The 16,175-nt window shown below is 40.9% G+C and overlaps 1 protein-coding gene across 7 annotated transcripts in view; it reads left to right on the top strand.

Moving 5' to 3' along the window:
• Window positions 1-16,175, top strand: part of L1CAM (L1 cell adhesion molecule) — a 96,235-nt gene that overhangs the window by 16,171 nt on the left and 63,889 nt on the right. For all 7 annotated transcript variants that reach the window (XM_081938908.1, XM_081938911.1, XM_081938910.1 and 4 more), the window contains exon 2: window positions 13,718-13,905. In XM_081938908.1, coding sequence (XP_081795034.1) covers window positions 13,815-13,905 — 91 coding nt within the window. In that variant the 5' untranslated portion in view covers window positions 13,718-13,814. The remainder of the gene's footprint in view (window positions 1-13,717; window positions 13,906-16,175) is intronic.

Below are 16,175 nucleotides of genomic sequence, written 5' to 3'. Positions count from 1 at the left end.
TTTTATTGAGTAAAAAAAAACCTGAAAAAAGAACAAAGACATCCAGCACATGTATTCAGTGTCACAAATACATGCATGAAAACAGTACAATAAAAGTGTCAATGAATGGAAGCCATAATTCATTGCAATCATCCATACTAATCTATATTGATGAGCTATTGGTTCGTAGATAGCAGGTAGCATTAATTCTGCAGTCCACTGCATATTTAGGGCAATGTGTTCATCTTTCCAATGCCAGACAATAATTCTTTTGGCTTGTGAGTAGGGTACTCAAAATCCATTTTCTTTCTCCAGATGTCAACTCCCATCTTCTCTTGGGAAAAAATGGAAGGGGTCTTGAACTGGCAATTGGCAAGATTAAAGGAAAAAACCGGTGGGATAGAAATCAAACATGTGTATCCATCTTTATTCATACATTTCCATTAATCAAACAGGTCCAACCCCTATCCAGTTTAGATGTCTCTGTGTACAGTGGCAGGGTAGTGCTGATGTTATTCATGGGAATAACTGATTATCCAATCTCAAAAGAGTAAATATATGATTAGATGAACCAGTCTGATGCAGACACCTGATGGATCAGGTGGATTTAGGATATAAACGAAATTACGCTTCAAATCTCTTTCCAGTCTTGAAAAGTCAATGGAAAAGGAACCAAGTCCATTTTCTCACAGCCTTTCTCTACTTGCACTTAAACATGACACAAACAGGGTCTGTGGGGCAACATTTTCTATTCGAGTGCTCATGACATTGTCTTTACCTTAACCCAACTCCATGAATGAGACAGGCTTAAAACTGTTCTTGATTCAACCAGGGCTAAAATTGTATTGTTAAAACTGTCTTTTGCTCCTTATTATGACACCCTCTAAGGCAGGGGTGTCAAACTTGCATCATCACGATGGCGTCACATGACGTATTATGACTCCCCCCCCTTCACTAAACCGCCCGGTTTAGTGGTGTGGATGCATCACACACTGGGTGTGGCCAGTGTGTGATGCATCCAGCCTGCAGGCTATGAGTTTGACAGCCTTGCTCTAAGGCAGGGGTGTCCAAACTTGGCAACTTTAAGACTTGTGGACTTCAACTCCCAGAATTCCCTGGCTGGGGAATTCTGGGAGTTGAAGTCCACAAGTCTTAAAGTTGCCAAGTTTGGACACCCCTGCTCTAAGGGTACACACAAGATATATAAAATCTTTCAGACTTGGTCCCCATTTTATTTTGGAGATGATTGCAAGCAATAACTAGTAGAATGAAGATCATCAATGGGGACAGCCAATGTTGTGTTGATACAGTTTTTGACCGACTCAAAGAAGGATGGAAAGTTTAACTCAGCCATGGGGAAAGGCCTTCTGAATGTTTTCATATATGAGGTTCACTTTTATTCAGTGAATAAGAGAGGCAGCCGCAGAGGAGAGGTTTTGCATTTGACTCTCACCTCTGCTATTAATTTACTAGGTTGCCCAAGGCTTAAAATTTAGGTAGTCCTCATTTAATTAGTCGTTAAGTGAAGTGATTGCTAAATGAAATTGTGACTGTACTTACAATCTTCAGTTTTCCCTTGCTTTACAGACCTATAAAAGTCATAAATGCAAGAATTTGTCATAAAGTTAGTTTTTTGTCACTAAATGAAGCAGTCATTAAACAAGGTCTGCACGTAAGACATTTTCTATGAACTTCAGGCTCTCATCAGCAATGCAGTAAGTTATTGATTCACAAGTCACTGATAGCATCAATTCTGCAGTCCACTCCGACCAGTTGACCTCTAGATGGGATGGGATTTCAACACCCAGGATTCTGACCACATAGCCACCACAATAGAATGTACTGTCTGTTAAGTGGCTTTCTATACCACCTTAAGCTTTTCTACGTCCCATTTAAATGGACTTATTGTATCCTGAAATGAAACAAGCGTAGTACATTATCAATGCAGATGCTTTCGAAAATCATGGTATACAGTTGGAATGGGAAGCCCTGGCCTCAAATCATCATTACAGATTGATCCTTGATTAGCAACTGCCTCATTTAGCAACCATTCACAGTTATGATGCTGTAAAAATAAAAAGTAACTTTATGACCAATCCTCACATTTACGTTTGCAGGTAAAGCAAAAGAAAGCTGAAGTAAAATCATAAGCATCGTTGTGGTATCACTTGTGATCACTTCACTTAATAACAATTGTTGGTCCCAATTGTGCTTGTTGAACAAGGACTATCTGTACCAGTGTTTGCAAAACACCAATGCATCAACTAACTAATCTTAGTTTTGTGTGCTGCAAAAAGTCCGGCCTATCTGGCTAGGTTTTGATTTAGTGTGCCTTGTAAATCCAGAAAATGTGACTAATGGAATAAACCATGATTAAGTTATCCATTTGTAAGTGGATTTTGCAAATACAGATAATTGCAGAACTCATTGGATGGATTTGGCTGGGTAACTTACCTTCCACTTAACCTGTGCTTATTGTGAGAATAAAAAATAGATCTGAACTGCATTACCCTAAACTCCTGAGAGAAAAGATTCTAATCTGATCATTATACTGTAGATTAACAATTAAACCACACCAACCTGATCCAAAGAATTTACAGAACTTAGGGTAGTATTAGAAATGTTACATTTAGTCTAAGCACTAAAATCTCTACATCTAAACACTAAAATCTCTACATAGTCTAAACACTAAAATCGTTACAAGCGAATTTACCTTGCACAGAATTGTGGAATCAGAGAACCCTAAAATCATAGAATTAGAAAGCTTCCTAGAGGTTCTGCAGCCTTATCATCTGCTAAGAGAGTAAGGGAATTATCCCACTTGCTAGAGGCAATTGGTTGCACCATGTATTCCCTGATAATTAATTAAAATAAACTGCTAATAGCATAGAACAACAACAAAAAGGAGTCAGTGGAGGGGCAAATTCTTTTTTTTTTAAATTGCTCTTTGTGAGAAACTCATTGAGATCAAATGATTAGAATGGTAACTGCTATGTATTAAGAGCAGCGAGACTTAGTCAATCTCAATTTGCATTAAGATCATTGTTTGTAGGTAGTTATCTTGACCATTTTAAGTGCTGAGCATAGCAGCCAGGCTCTGATTGGTGAAGGAACTGATTTGAACATGGAAGGAGCTGAAAGGAGGAATGTGTTTGTGTTGACAGTCACATAATGTTTAAAATCCCATCCTCTGCCATGGGTAAATTTGAACCTTGTGTTGAACAGTCTTAATTCCCTCTGACCTTTTATTGTTTCAAAACACTGATACCGTGATTAAATTTCCCAGTGAAAGTGCAAGACACCCAGTCAATTCAAAATGATGTGAAGAGCTTCACTTGATGGATATTAAACAGATGCTATGTATATCCTCTAGAGGGCATCAGGGCTGGTAATAGTAAGCCAGCTAATTTAGAAGGAGAAATAACACTGGTGCTGGGGATCAATTATTATCATTTTTTAATTTTTTCTTGTGTTACAGTGCGGCATGATCTACTTACTTATCAGAGTTTACTTTTCCTTCTAGGAAGAAGCAACAGCTTCCATTTTATTAAATTGTACAAATTAGGCAATTTAACAACCCTTAAATTACCTTAGTAAGAAGGTCTATACGTTGCCTATGTCAGCTAGACGAGAGTCTGCTATCTTCAGATCATAACTGGAAATCTAGATGGCATTTAGGATGCTGTCCATAAAAATCATATCTTAGCACATGCTGTAAGTCCAGTTTGGGGACTTCGTTTGGTCTGGCTTTGTGTGCGTCTGTTTTACAGTATTTTTGTAACATCTGAACTAAAGTATAAAGAAAAGACAACTGTGGGTTTTATGTTGTATATTTTTAATGTTGCAAGCCACCAGGAGTCATCATGTGTGAGTTGGGTGGCCACATACATTTATTTAATATAAATATAAATATTTGATTAATCCATTTAAAGTTAGACAATTTCTATTGGTAGTCTTAATTAAAAGGACTTTTTTTTTTTTTAGTCCTATGGGGATTTTGCCTCTATTATGTTTTTTTTTAAAGAAAGGTTTAGAAGAAAGCCTAAATGTAGTGACATTTGAGCTCCCTCAAAGATCTCCAAGCAGTTGATCAGGGCCTGACATACAATCTCTTCTCCTGCCCATCTTTTAGGCTCACTCTGCCTCTTATTATCTTTTTCTCCTCTAGTTCCTGTGACAGGAGCTTTTGACAAGGCTTGCCATGTCTTTTGTTGATTCCCCTGCTTCCAGGATGGAAATATAAAAAGCAAAAGAAATAAGAAAAAGGTTAAAGAGAGGGTTACAATACATGAAGAAGGGCTGGCTCAACAAAAATAGTGGAGAATAAGAAGGTGGAGTGGCTGTGCATAATTTGGATAAATGACTGGTGTATGCGTGTGTTACCTGATACAGGTAGAAGATTCAATTGGATGCCCACAAACATCTAAAAATAATAAAATTATCAGAATGATGAGCTTGGGGCTTATTGACTGGGATTTCGTGCCCAAACAGCCTCATTTAAAAGAACTGGAGCTGTTGAAAGATGATCTCTCACATTATTTTAGTGAAGCAGCTTTTATGAAAGAGTGGCCTCGATTCTGTAAACCAGAGCTGCCTTTTATTTCACCCGGTTGGCCATCAGTGATCTCCTCAGCAGCCTAAAATGCTAGGCTTGCCTTGCTTACTATGGGCCATTTCTATGCATTCTATTAATCCTTTAAATAGCATCACATCATGATCTAGATCCAGAGAGTAAATATGTGGCTTTATCTAGAGCAGTTGTGGTGCCAATGTTGCCTAGGAAGACTGTGATTTTCGTAGACCTGTGCGAAGTCCTTTTTGTGAACTTGGTCTTCTTGAATCATTGAAGCATTGTCTCTTGGGCATTGTGCAGTGGAGCCCAATGGTGATGACCAGAATGCTGCCAAGGTTAGTTAGCTATTTCCGTTAGCAGTGAATACATTGAGAATGCAATTGCTGCCCCAGACACATGCTGTGAAAGTATATAGCATGGGGATAAGTTTTGATGAAGCCTAAACCCTGGGCTTGGGCTAGTAATTCAAGTTCTAACAATAGACTGTGATTGTTTTTCTTCTGTGCAATCATGAGAGTTGGAAGCATCACTATTTTTTTAGCAAATGAATAATGAACACTGGGAATTTCAAAGGTATGCCGAGTAGCAAATTTTGCCCAATTGGCTCTTTTGTTTGTTAATCTTTTTCAGTTGAAAGTTTTGACTATTTAAATCTTATGCTTTTGAATTTTTTGTGAATATAACATAGTAAATCTGAGAGTTTGTTTGTCTATCAAGGGCTGGTATAACCTGAATATTCCTAGTTCAAGTCTTTTGCATCCATGAGATTTAATAAATGCCTAAATTCTAATTATAGAGGTAATAATGCTGAACTTCCTCACATGGCTATTATTAAGATTGATTGATGTTGTACCATTAAGTTAGTGTCAACTTTTAGAGACCACATACGTAGATTTTCTCCATGATAATCTGTCCTTAACTCAGCGGTTCTCAAATAGTGGGGCGCGCCCCCCTGGGGAGGCGCGAGGCTCCATAAAGGGGGGCACGAAGGCTCCCTTTCCATCTGGGTGCAACGGCGGCGAAGGCGTGGGCGAGGCATAATATATCCCGCCTGGAAGTGGCAGCACTTCGGACTGTGGATTTTCATTGGAGCCGCGGGCTGGAGCTGTGCAAGAAGCCTGCTCGGGCGGGGGTGGGAGGGAGGGAAGCATGGGACCGCCCATCTTCGCCACCGCGTAGCTCGCCTCCCCGCCAGCAGCTCTACCGCCAGCATTCCGTCTGGAAGCGGAAGCGCAACAGCCGCTGTTGGGGAAGGGACAAAGGGGCGGCGGTCGCCCGATCTTGCCACCGCCACCCCTTCGCCCCTGGTAATGGCAACTGTTGTGCTGCTGCTTCCAGCTGGGATGCTGGAGGAGCTGCTGGCAGGGAAGGAGGGAAGAAGGGCAGAAGGGAGGTGGAAGGAAGGAAAGAAAAGCAGACACGCCGGAGGGAAAGAGGAAAGAAGGCAAGCAGGCAGGAAGGAGGCAGAAGGAAGGAGGGAAGAATGGAACTGGAAGGGAGGCAGGGAAGGAGGGAGGGAGAAAGGAAGGATAGGAGGATAGGGAAAGAGGAAAGAAGGCAGGCAGGCAGAAGGGAGGGAGGTGCAAGGAAGGAAGGAAGCATAGATAAGCAGGAGGGAAAGAAGGCAGGCAGGCAGGAGGAAAGAGGAAGGAGGGAACTGGAAGGGAGGCAGGGAAGGAGGGAGGGAGAAAGGAAGGATAGGAGGATAGGGAAAGAGGAAAGAAGGCAGGCAGGCAGAAGGGAGGGAGGTGCAAGGAAGGAAGGAAGCATAGATAAGCAGGAGGGAAAGAAGGCAGGCAGGCAGGAGGAAAGAGGAAGGAGGGAACTGGAAGGGAGGCAGGGAAGGAGGGAGGGAGAAAGGAAGGATAGGAGGATAGGGAAAGAGGAAAGAAGGCAGGCAGGCAGAAGGGAGGGAGGTGCAAGGAAGGAAGAAAGCATAGATAAGCAGGAGGGAAAGAAGGCAGGCAGGCAGGAGGAAAGAGGAAGGAGGGAACTGGAAGGGAGGCAGGAAGGAAGGGAAGGAGGAAGGGAGGGTGGAAGGAAGGATAGACAAGTAAGAGGGAAAGAGGAAAGAAAGCATGTGACTACGGTGGGAGACGAGGAAAGACCGGTGTGCTATGTTATGCAGAGGTGTACTTATAACAATTTTATAGACAAATGATACTATTTACAGTCGCGCGGGGGGGGGGGGCGAAATGTTTTCTTCTTCCTAGGGGGGGCATGACAGAAAATAATTGAGAAGCACTGCCTTAACTTGAGATACTATGATATATAAAGAAAATATGCAACACATTGATCTACCAAAAATAGTTCAGCACTTTAGAGCCAGCCAAAGACCCTTTTTGTGTCTTAGAAATTTGCTCCAGGCCTCATGTTCTAAAAACTAGGTTCTGTGAAGAACGAAACAAATACCCCAAATTAGGCCAGATCTTTCACTCACAAAGTCTGCAGTTCACAAGCAGGTTAATTAGAATCCGTGGGTTAACTGCATTTTCTAGTGGGAGGCATCACTGATGTGAATTTACACCTCACATTAAATCACTGGCAGTTGACAACCAGAAGACAGGGTTTGCTGGATGGGTTCCACCTCTGTGCTTCCAATAGTCAGGTTCTGTCATTTGTGGGTTCATTGTTTCCATGGCCTAATTCTTTAAAAGTCAACTCTAACATGGATTTTCCTGATCTTTCCACTTCCGAAGGGGTGAGTACACTGTTCTTTTCCCAATCATCTTATTTTTGATAGGGTTTTTCCCCCCTTCTAAAAAAAAATCAATTAAATGGCATGGCAAATGTTTCAGGTTTGACAAAAAGAAAACACTCCATAATCACTGCTGTTTCCCGGTACAATGTTTATGCTATTTTAAAAGGGCTTTTTAAACCCATCACAGAATGGAATAGTATGCTGAGGCTTTTAGCACAATGACAAAACTAAATAAAATGGAAACACCAGACTCGGAGGCACACAGCCACTGATGCTTGCCAATTATACGTTGGGCAATTAAGAGAGGGATAATCATGTCTGCCTGGGCTCAGAGTATCCGGTTGCCTCTTCTGGAATCAGTGTGTCTGCTTCTTGAGCTAACCCAGTACCTGGAAGAAGGCTCTCCCGAATTGACAATCTCTCAAACTGACAATCTCCATAAATTATCCTGGAGAATCTAATGCATGTGAAGAATGTCCATAATTCCTAGTCTCCTCTAACAGAACTCTCTGATGTTGCTACCAATTATTATTTCTTTTTATTTATATCATGACTTCTCCTGTAGTAGGTGAAATGCTTTTATTTATTTAAATTTATATTATTTTATTTATTTATTTATTTTATTTAAATTATTTTATTTATTTATTTTATTTAAATGAAATGCTTTAGAGTTCCATTACAAAAACTCCCTTCCTGACACTAAGTGTTTGCTTGAGACTTTTTGTGGGTGAAGAAGATGAAGAGGCTTAAGAGATCTGGGAAACACACACACTTTGGAGGTGTGTGTGTTTGTGTGTGTGTGTCATAGTCAAGAGACTATCCTGGCAGGGTTTTGACAGAGATGTTCAAAGACTCCCAATCTGGTTAGCTTGACCAGAAAGTGTTGGGGGAAAAGGCACCTCAGAAATGGCAGACTTCTTTGGTATTCTGCATGAAGATTTTAATTTCTGACAAAGATACGGTTGTACTGGATTGTTCTCATGGTTATCCTTGGGCTTTTTGGACATACATCCAGTTTCTCGACCTCTGTTCCATTCTGTGATTTGAATGGGCACATGATTAGAATTGCTTCTCTTTTCAGCCACCTATGATTTCCTCCTGCCCCCGGTCCCCAGTTTGTTTGCTCTGCCTTGACCTTCCTCGGAAGGCTAATCAAAATTCTAGCCTGTCCCCTGTGGGGGTTCCCCCCTCCCCCAAGCCCTGGCTGACAGGTTGCTATCTCCCTTCCCCCTCCCTTCTTAAATAATTCAGCTCCCTATAGCTGCCCCTTGGCTCCATCTGCATCCTAGTTGCTGTTCTCTGGGTCCCTGCCGCGCTAACAACATAAGCCCCTCGCTTGGTAATTGCCAGATGAATAGAGGACGATCATGGGAGACACCAGAGGGAAATAGAAGTGGCAGGAGGTGGCTCTGGTGCAGGAATGCCATCCATCCATATTATCCTCTGGATTAATGGCATCCAGGAAAAGTGGCTGCTCCCTGCCCCCCCTACATGTAAAGTGTGAATACAAATCACCTTTTACTCACTGGTAATCTGGGATATTGTGCTTAATAACCATTTGCAGACTGATTGTCTGCAAATGATTTTCTTTTGTGTATCAGGGAGGGGATTTTTTTTTAAAAAAAACCAATTTTCTATTCTTGCTCATCTTTTCTGAGGTGGTAAAAAAGGAGGTATAAGTTTCCATTACTGGCTAGAATAATGGATAATAATAGGATTGGCAAATAATTGGGTGCCTAATAGATATTAGGCAATAGGATTGGCAAATAATTGGGTGAATGGTTAGCAGTGTAAGCTACAAATGGGCAAGGCTGCTTGGTTTAATTCCAGAAGGTTGAGCAATTCGCTGGGATGGAATGAATGAACGAACGATTGGATTGTTTCAGTGGAAGTGCGGCACGTGAAATTTTGGAAAGGATTCCAGAGTGCAGTCGAAACGTGGGTAGGAAAGCTGCAGACATGTCCACCTAGTGATTCAGGCTGTGCTGTGACCCTCTGCGTGATCTGAGGTCATCCAGAACAAGTATAAATGGGCATAAACAGCAGCTTCCCCCCCCCTACCCTCTGTGGGATTCCAGGATTCCAGGATGATGAGAGATAGAGTACAACGTTCTCCTTCCATATTTATGGCTTCAGGCATATCAAGCAACATCTAGCTAAATCAGGGCTCTATATGAGTTGTACTGAATCATCTGTCACATGCCTGTAGATTCAATATTAATACAAATACTGTATTGTGAGAAGAGGCTCCCTCAGAGAACTTTGAACATGACATATCCAGCTGCCATGAAATTCATTTTAAACAAAAAGTACTCCCAAATGGGAAACTTCATCCCTCCATCCTGGAGCTTCCAGTATGAAAAGTATTGAATCCCTCAGATAAAGACAATTATGCTATTTAGAAAAATGTTAACCATGCAGATAGTCAGTTTCATATAGGTATACAAATTACCTTATACAAAAATCAGCTGAAATACAGGTAGTCATCAACATCAACAGGTAGTTCATTTAGTGTCTGTTCAAAGTTAAAGCAGCACTGAAAAAAGTGACTTATGACCATTTTTCACACCTACGACCATTACAGCATCCCCATGGTCACAGGATCAAAATTCAGAAGCTTGGCAACTGACTCATATTTATGACAGTTGCAGTATCCTGGGATCACGTGATTTACCCTTTTTTTTTAACCCAGACAAGCAAAGTCAAAGGGGAAGTCAGATTCACTAACTTAACAATTGCAGTGGCGATTCACTTAACAATTGTGGCAAGAACGGTCATAAAATGAGGTAAAAATTCACTTAACAAATGTCTCACTTGACAATAGAAACATTAGGCTCAACTAATTAGGTTTTTAAATTTTTAATGTTATTGGGGTTTTAACTTTTTCTAAGCATTGTAATTTATTTATTTATTTTTACCTCCTCTATATGATACTGTTTTGATTGTTGCTTTTGTACGTCGCCCCGAGTCCCTGTGGGGAGAGGGGGCGACTAATAAGTTCAAATAAATAAATAAATAAATAAAATAAACTGTGGTCATAAATCAAGGACTATCTGTACTCAGTGGGTCAGTCAGTCTCTTGATGCTTGCAGAAAAATGGGCTCAGAGCTAGCAGATTATGCAGGGCAGACCAAGATCCTTGAAGGTGCAGCATATTTTCATATCTTCTTTAAATCAATGAATTTTTCCTCCCCTCTTAACAGAATAAGAAGAGTTGGAAGGGACCTTGAAGGTCTTCTAGTGCAACCCCCTGCTCAAGCCCTATACCATTTCAGATTGTCCAATCTCTTCTTAAAAACCTCCAATGTTGGACCATCCACAACTTCTGGAGGGAAGTCATTCCACTGATTGGTTGTTTTGTCAGGAAATTTCTTGTTAGTTCTAGGTTGCTTCTTTCCTTGATTAGCTTCCATCCATTCCTTCTTGTCCTGCCTTCAGGTGCTTTGGAAAATAAGTTGAGCCCTTCCTCTTTGTGGCAGCCCCTTAGATATTGGAACACTGCTATCATGTTGAATGCCCAGAGCAATAGCTATCTCAAGCGATTTCTAGGCTAGTGCAGGAATTCTTGGACCATAGATAGTTTGAGGGACTGATTCAAAAATCATCCGAATTCAGCAAGTGGTCTGAATTCCATTGCTTTTGTTTCCATCTATGGCAATAGTGCAGGGCAGGGAATCCAGTCTCTCCGTGCCAGAACACAACTTGTGTATACACCAGGCCTGGTTTTCATTCCAGATAAGGCAATCTTCCCCATCATTATACCTTCTGTATGCATTGTTCTGGAACTCCCTTCCTCCAACCAAGGGAAGTGCTAATTGTGAATGATGGGAGTCACTGGAAGATTTGGGAAGGCTAAGCCAATAGATATCCAGTGCCAGGCCTTGGAAATCCCTTGCTAATCAGAGGCAAAATGTGAGAACAAATTGCTGTAGAACAATTTAAATTCTTTGTGTAGATTAAAAGAGCTCAAGCAACAATAAATAATTATTCCATTTCCATTTAACCGCTTTATCAGCCATGGGTTCAAAAGCTCAAGGCTTTTTGTGCAGTCTCTTCTTTCTATATCAACTGCTGCTGGTGCTATTCAAACATAAATTTCACATTGTCATTTTGCGGGTGGCTAAAAGGGATGGGTGAGAAGAATCCACTTAGAATAAAATAGAGATGGGGATTAAGACAGCTGTCACATTTACTTGGACGCAGTGATTTTTTCGTGTGTGGTTTGTACCATACTCCTTTTCCTCAGGCCAAGCCTCAACTCAAACAGAGCTTAAGCATTATTTTAAAAAGTCTTTGTGCATAGTTACAATTCAGTGGTTATCATTGCATAGCTTGGCTGACCCAAACAGCTGTTGCCCTTGGGGAAATATTTAGTCCCATGTCCTAGTAATGCTCAACTTCAGACACCCCAGTCAGACAGGCAAAGGTGATTTGGAGGCCATTACTATTTGGAATATCTTTGTTTTTTCCTCATGCAACAGAAAAAAAACCCTATAAAAAGGAAAGAAAGGCAAAATTGCTAGAGCAAGCCCTGTTATTGCAGGGTTGTTCTAGGACAGTGATGGCTAACCTTTTCCGGACCGAGTGCCCAAAGTGTGCATGCGCCCGAACCCCCCAAATGCAATGCACTTTCGGCCACCATGCTTGCCCCCCCCTTGAAGGTTCATTGCAGGAGATGAAAAATAATTTAGCTGACTGACTTAATGACTTTCTCAAGTTGTCAGGGAGAGATAGTTTTACCTAGTGGTTAAGGTGCTGGACTAGGAGTGGAGAATTATCTTTGTCTTAAGCACAGAAGTCATCAATCACTGTCTCTCAACCTAGGCTGTGGGAACCTGTGGGAATCATTTCCAAAAATGATGCCCAGAAAAACTGTCTTGATGTGTCCATATAGTCACCAGTGGTCAATATTGATTTTAAAAAAGTTATGCCAGGAGATTCAGGCCAACTGGGGGACAGCCTATCATAGTTATTTTATACCTAGTCATTCTGACCCAACAACTGGTTGAATTTTGTTGTTCGCACGTTTCATCTAGTTAAATGTCTTGCAAACAAGATGAACTGAAATTACGTTAGATTACAGCCAGTAACTTTCTTCCTGGCAAGTCTATCATGTATATGGCAATTCCCTTCTCATGTGTAGACCCACTAAGTCTTTCCCAGGTCTACTATGAAGGAGCAGCCATTTGGGCGACCCTGCAATCTTTAACCTTACCAAGAGAAAAATCAAGTCAAACATAGGAGAAGCCGTGAAAAGTTACTTTTGGGTCATTTAGCCTTACTTAGGCATTTCCTTTCATTCGATGCCTCCTCTTTTCCCACCACCCATGTCCCCATATTTTGCAGGTGAATGCCTGCAACAGGGATTTCATTGTATTTTCATATTCCTCCCTCCCTTCATTTAATGTATCTGGAGGGTAACATTTGGAAGAAGATTGATTAAACTCACAATAGAAACACTGTATAGTACCTATGTAATGGGCTGCACCTGGCTAGGTGGATGACAGGGTGTTCAAATAGTGATGCAGCTTCAAAACTGTGACTGGGACTTTTCTGGCATCTTCATGCGTTGACATAAACCCTTTCATCTATTGATTACCTTGCTTGTTCTATTTTGTATTTTTTTAAAAAAATCTTCCTGGTCATCAGAAATAGCTGCTGGGGTAGGCTAGCATATTATGAATATATGCTGACAATAAGAGCTGATAAAATGGAACTTTATTGAAATCTACTGTGTTTGATGTTTGTCTTCTGCATATCCATTTTATCTCTCCATCTTTATGTATATCCAGGTGTTCAAAAACTCATTTTAATCTCACCCTCTCTCTTTTATCCTCCATTTTATTACTCTGTTTGTCTGCCTCTCTCCTCTCTCCCATTCTCCTTACTCTGCTATTTCCATCCATCAACCCTCAGTTCTTTTCCATTAGTCCTTGCACAAGCTCCTTTCTTTTTCTTTTTTCCCCTTCAACACCCACCCTCATAAAACCTTCTCCAGATTCCCACCCCCTCCACTCTGCCTCCTTATGATCCATTCTCTCTCCCTGAACAAAAGAAGCTCTCTCTTTTCCTTCCGTACTGAAAAGACATTCCAGGGCAAATTCTACGAATTGGGGTGTACTCTGCCTTTATTCTAATTTAAGGATAATCCTAATTTCTATTTCTCTTTGTAACCCTCTCTCCCCCTCCTTTATTTTAATAGTCATTGTGAGAAGAAGGATGCTTCACTAATTGCTTATCCACTTCACACAGCACGCTCCTCCAACAAGTTGGACTGAAGGATGATACAAACAAATAAACACAGGGCTTCAATGCTTTTTTTCCCCTTTCCTCCAATCCATTTTGCAGTCTGCACTACAGTCCTTGGGGAAAGGACATTTTACTGGGAGGGGGAAGGAAACCAATTTACACTCTTTTTTTTTTTTTTTTGCTAATGCATGCTCTTTCTCTTGTTCTTTCTTCAGCCACAAGTCACATTAGGGCTTGTATGCAGCTGTCTCCTCCTTGGCTATATTGCTACCCAGGTGAAGGAAGGAGGCCTGGCCTGTGTTGCCAAAGAAGATGGCCTCAACACCTGCCTGCCTGCTGATGCTGTGGCCGCTGGTTCTGATTTTCTGTGCTCCAGCAGAACCCATCAAGTTTCCTGAAGGCTGTGAGTAACAATGATATTCTGCTGCATGTGTTTTAAAATGGGAAGGGTGGAAGCTCTCCTTGTATAAGCATTCACAAGCAGGAGGGTCTGTGAGGCATTCTGGCTGTCTTTTGTTAATTCTGGATCATTTTTGGAGTCATGAAGCAGCACAGAAATGTTCTGGAGGTCCGTGATTTGGAGGTGTATGAGTGTTTCATTTTCAATGTTTTATTAGAGCCACAGAGAATAGTGTTTAAAAGGCACCTTACTCTGTTTTCTTGACTGAATTAATATTCTACTGCTTCTAAGAGAGCTCAAGGTGGCAGACACAGAAAAGAGTCTCACCAATTTTATTCCCAAACAACTCTGTGAGATAGTTTGGACTGAGAGATAAAACGGGAGAGAGATGTGGGGGAGGGAGGGAGGGAGGGAGGGAGAGATGCTCAAAGTTACCCAAGGAGATCCATAGTTAAGAGGGAGACTCCACTGTAGTGTACTGTCTTTCCTATTATTTAGGATATTAACTTTTCTAATAATGTTCCATATCTTAGTCTACGCAGTGTCATCAGAGATCAATGGGAGGACCCTTTGGGATAATAACACATGCCGCCACCCTAACAGGACAGCTCCCCCCCCCCAAATATGAGAGCTATAGAGGTAGCTCTCAAATTACAACATTAATTTCACAACCATTTTGAAGTTGCAGCGGCACTGAAATATTGACTTATGACCAATCCTCACACTTATGACCATTCACATGATCAAAATTTGGGCATTTGGCACCTGGCATTTATTAAGCATTGTTGCAACATCCTAGGGTCACATGGTTGCCATTTGTGACCTTCCCAGTTTCTTTGAGCAAGCAAAGTCTATGGGAGAAGCCAGATTTGCTTAACAACTGCATGATTCACTTAACAACTGCAATAATTTGCTTAAAAACCATGGCCAAAAGGTTGTAACATTGGGTGTGACTCACTTAACAAATTCCTTGTTAACAACCTAACAACCTGGACCTAACTGTAGTCCTAAGTCAGGGGTGTCCAAACTTGGGAACTTTAAGACTTGCAGACTTCAACTCCCAGAATTCCCCAGCCAGCATGGTTGCCATGGTTGCCCCATTTTGTGACCCTTCTTGCTACAGTTGTTAAGTGAATCACTACAGTTGTTAAGTTGGTAACATGGTTGTTAAGTGAATGGCTGGCTGGGGAATTCTGGGAGTTGAAGTCCACAAGTCTTAAAGTTCCCAAGTTTGGACACCCCTGTCCTAAGTTGAAGTCTACCTGTGTTGATGTTGATCAATACAAATGGGTGGTTCTGCATGGTTTATGACAAGAGAAGAAAGATAAATGGGAAAACAGGAATCACTCAGTCCAACACTGAAGGGAGTCTTTTGCACCCACCTGCTGCATCTCAGCTTTATGACATTAGTTCTAAACACCATGCCATCATTTGGTGAACTACTTACCAGCCGTGAACCTTTTTCCCACATTCTTTGAAATCTTCTTTGTGCAAATAATTTCATATTTCTGACATTTCACAACACTTAGATAGATTGGTCACAATACCATTGAAAAGGAGACAGTTCTAACAGACAATGAATACGAGTCATCTACAGTGTTAATAGCGGACGTTATCTTTTTCTAGATATATAAACTCATCACTTTATTTATTTTGGCTAACCTTTGTTGTGCAAGAACAAAATATGTACTAACTAGACATAGTTTACGCCAATACCGTTTACTATACTCCATAATTTCCTGTCCTTGAAAACTATCCTTGCTTATACCTTATTCATTCACTGATTCATGCAGGCCTTTTTAAAAAAAATTCTTATCCCTCTCTTTCTGATAATCTTATCAATTCCTATATCTTTCTCTATATATACATCTATAACTTTCTATCTCAGCACAACTGCTCTTCTTATATTTGTTTCACAATCCACACTTCATTCTGTCTATGACTAAAACCCCTGAGTGTGTTTATCAATTGCTGGAGACTTTTATATTTCAGTCCACATTAATTCAGGACCACTTTTTCTTTACCCTATATAATCAGGCAATCCATGTTATATGGAATAATTTTTATATAATACGAATCACATTCTAGATCGAAATCCAGATACCTATTTACCAGATCAAATTGCAATAGCAGTTGCGTCACAGCCCTCTAGTACTGTCATTTATGCTTATTATAATTTGCCAAATATAGGAGGATTTACAAATCTTACCTTCTTCTCTTTTGCATACTGATTTCAGTGATAGTTTTGAATCTTGTTAGTTCCCCTCAACAAG

The sequence above is a fragment of the Natrix helvetica genome (assembly GCF_964273705.1).
Source record: "Natrix helvetica genome assembly, chromosome: 1".
In the NCBI taxonomy this organism is placed as follows: domain Eukaryota; kingdom Metazoa; phylum Chordata; class Lepidosauria; order Squamata; family Natricidae; genus Natrix; species Natrix helvetica.
The sequence above is the reverse complement of the archived record's forward strand: the minus strand, read 5'-3'. Positions and strand labels throughout refer to the sequence as shown.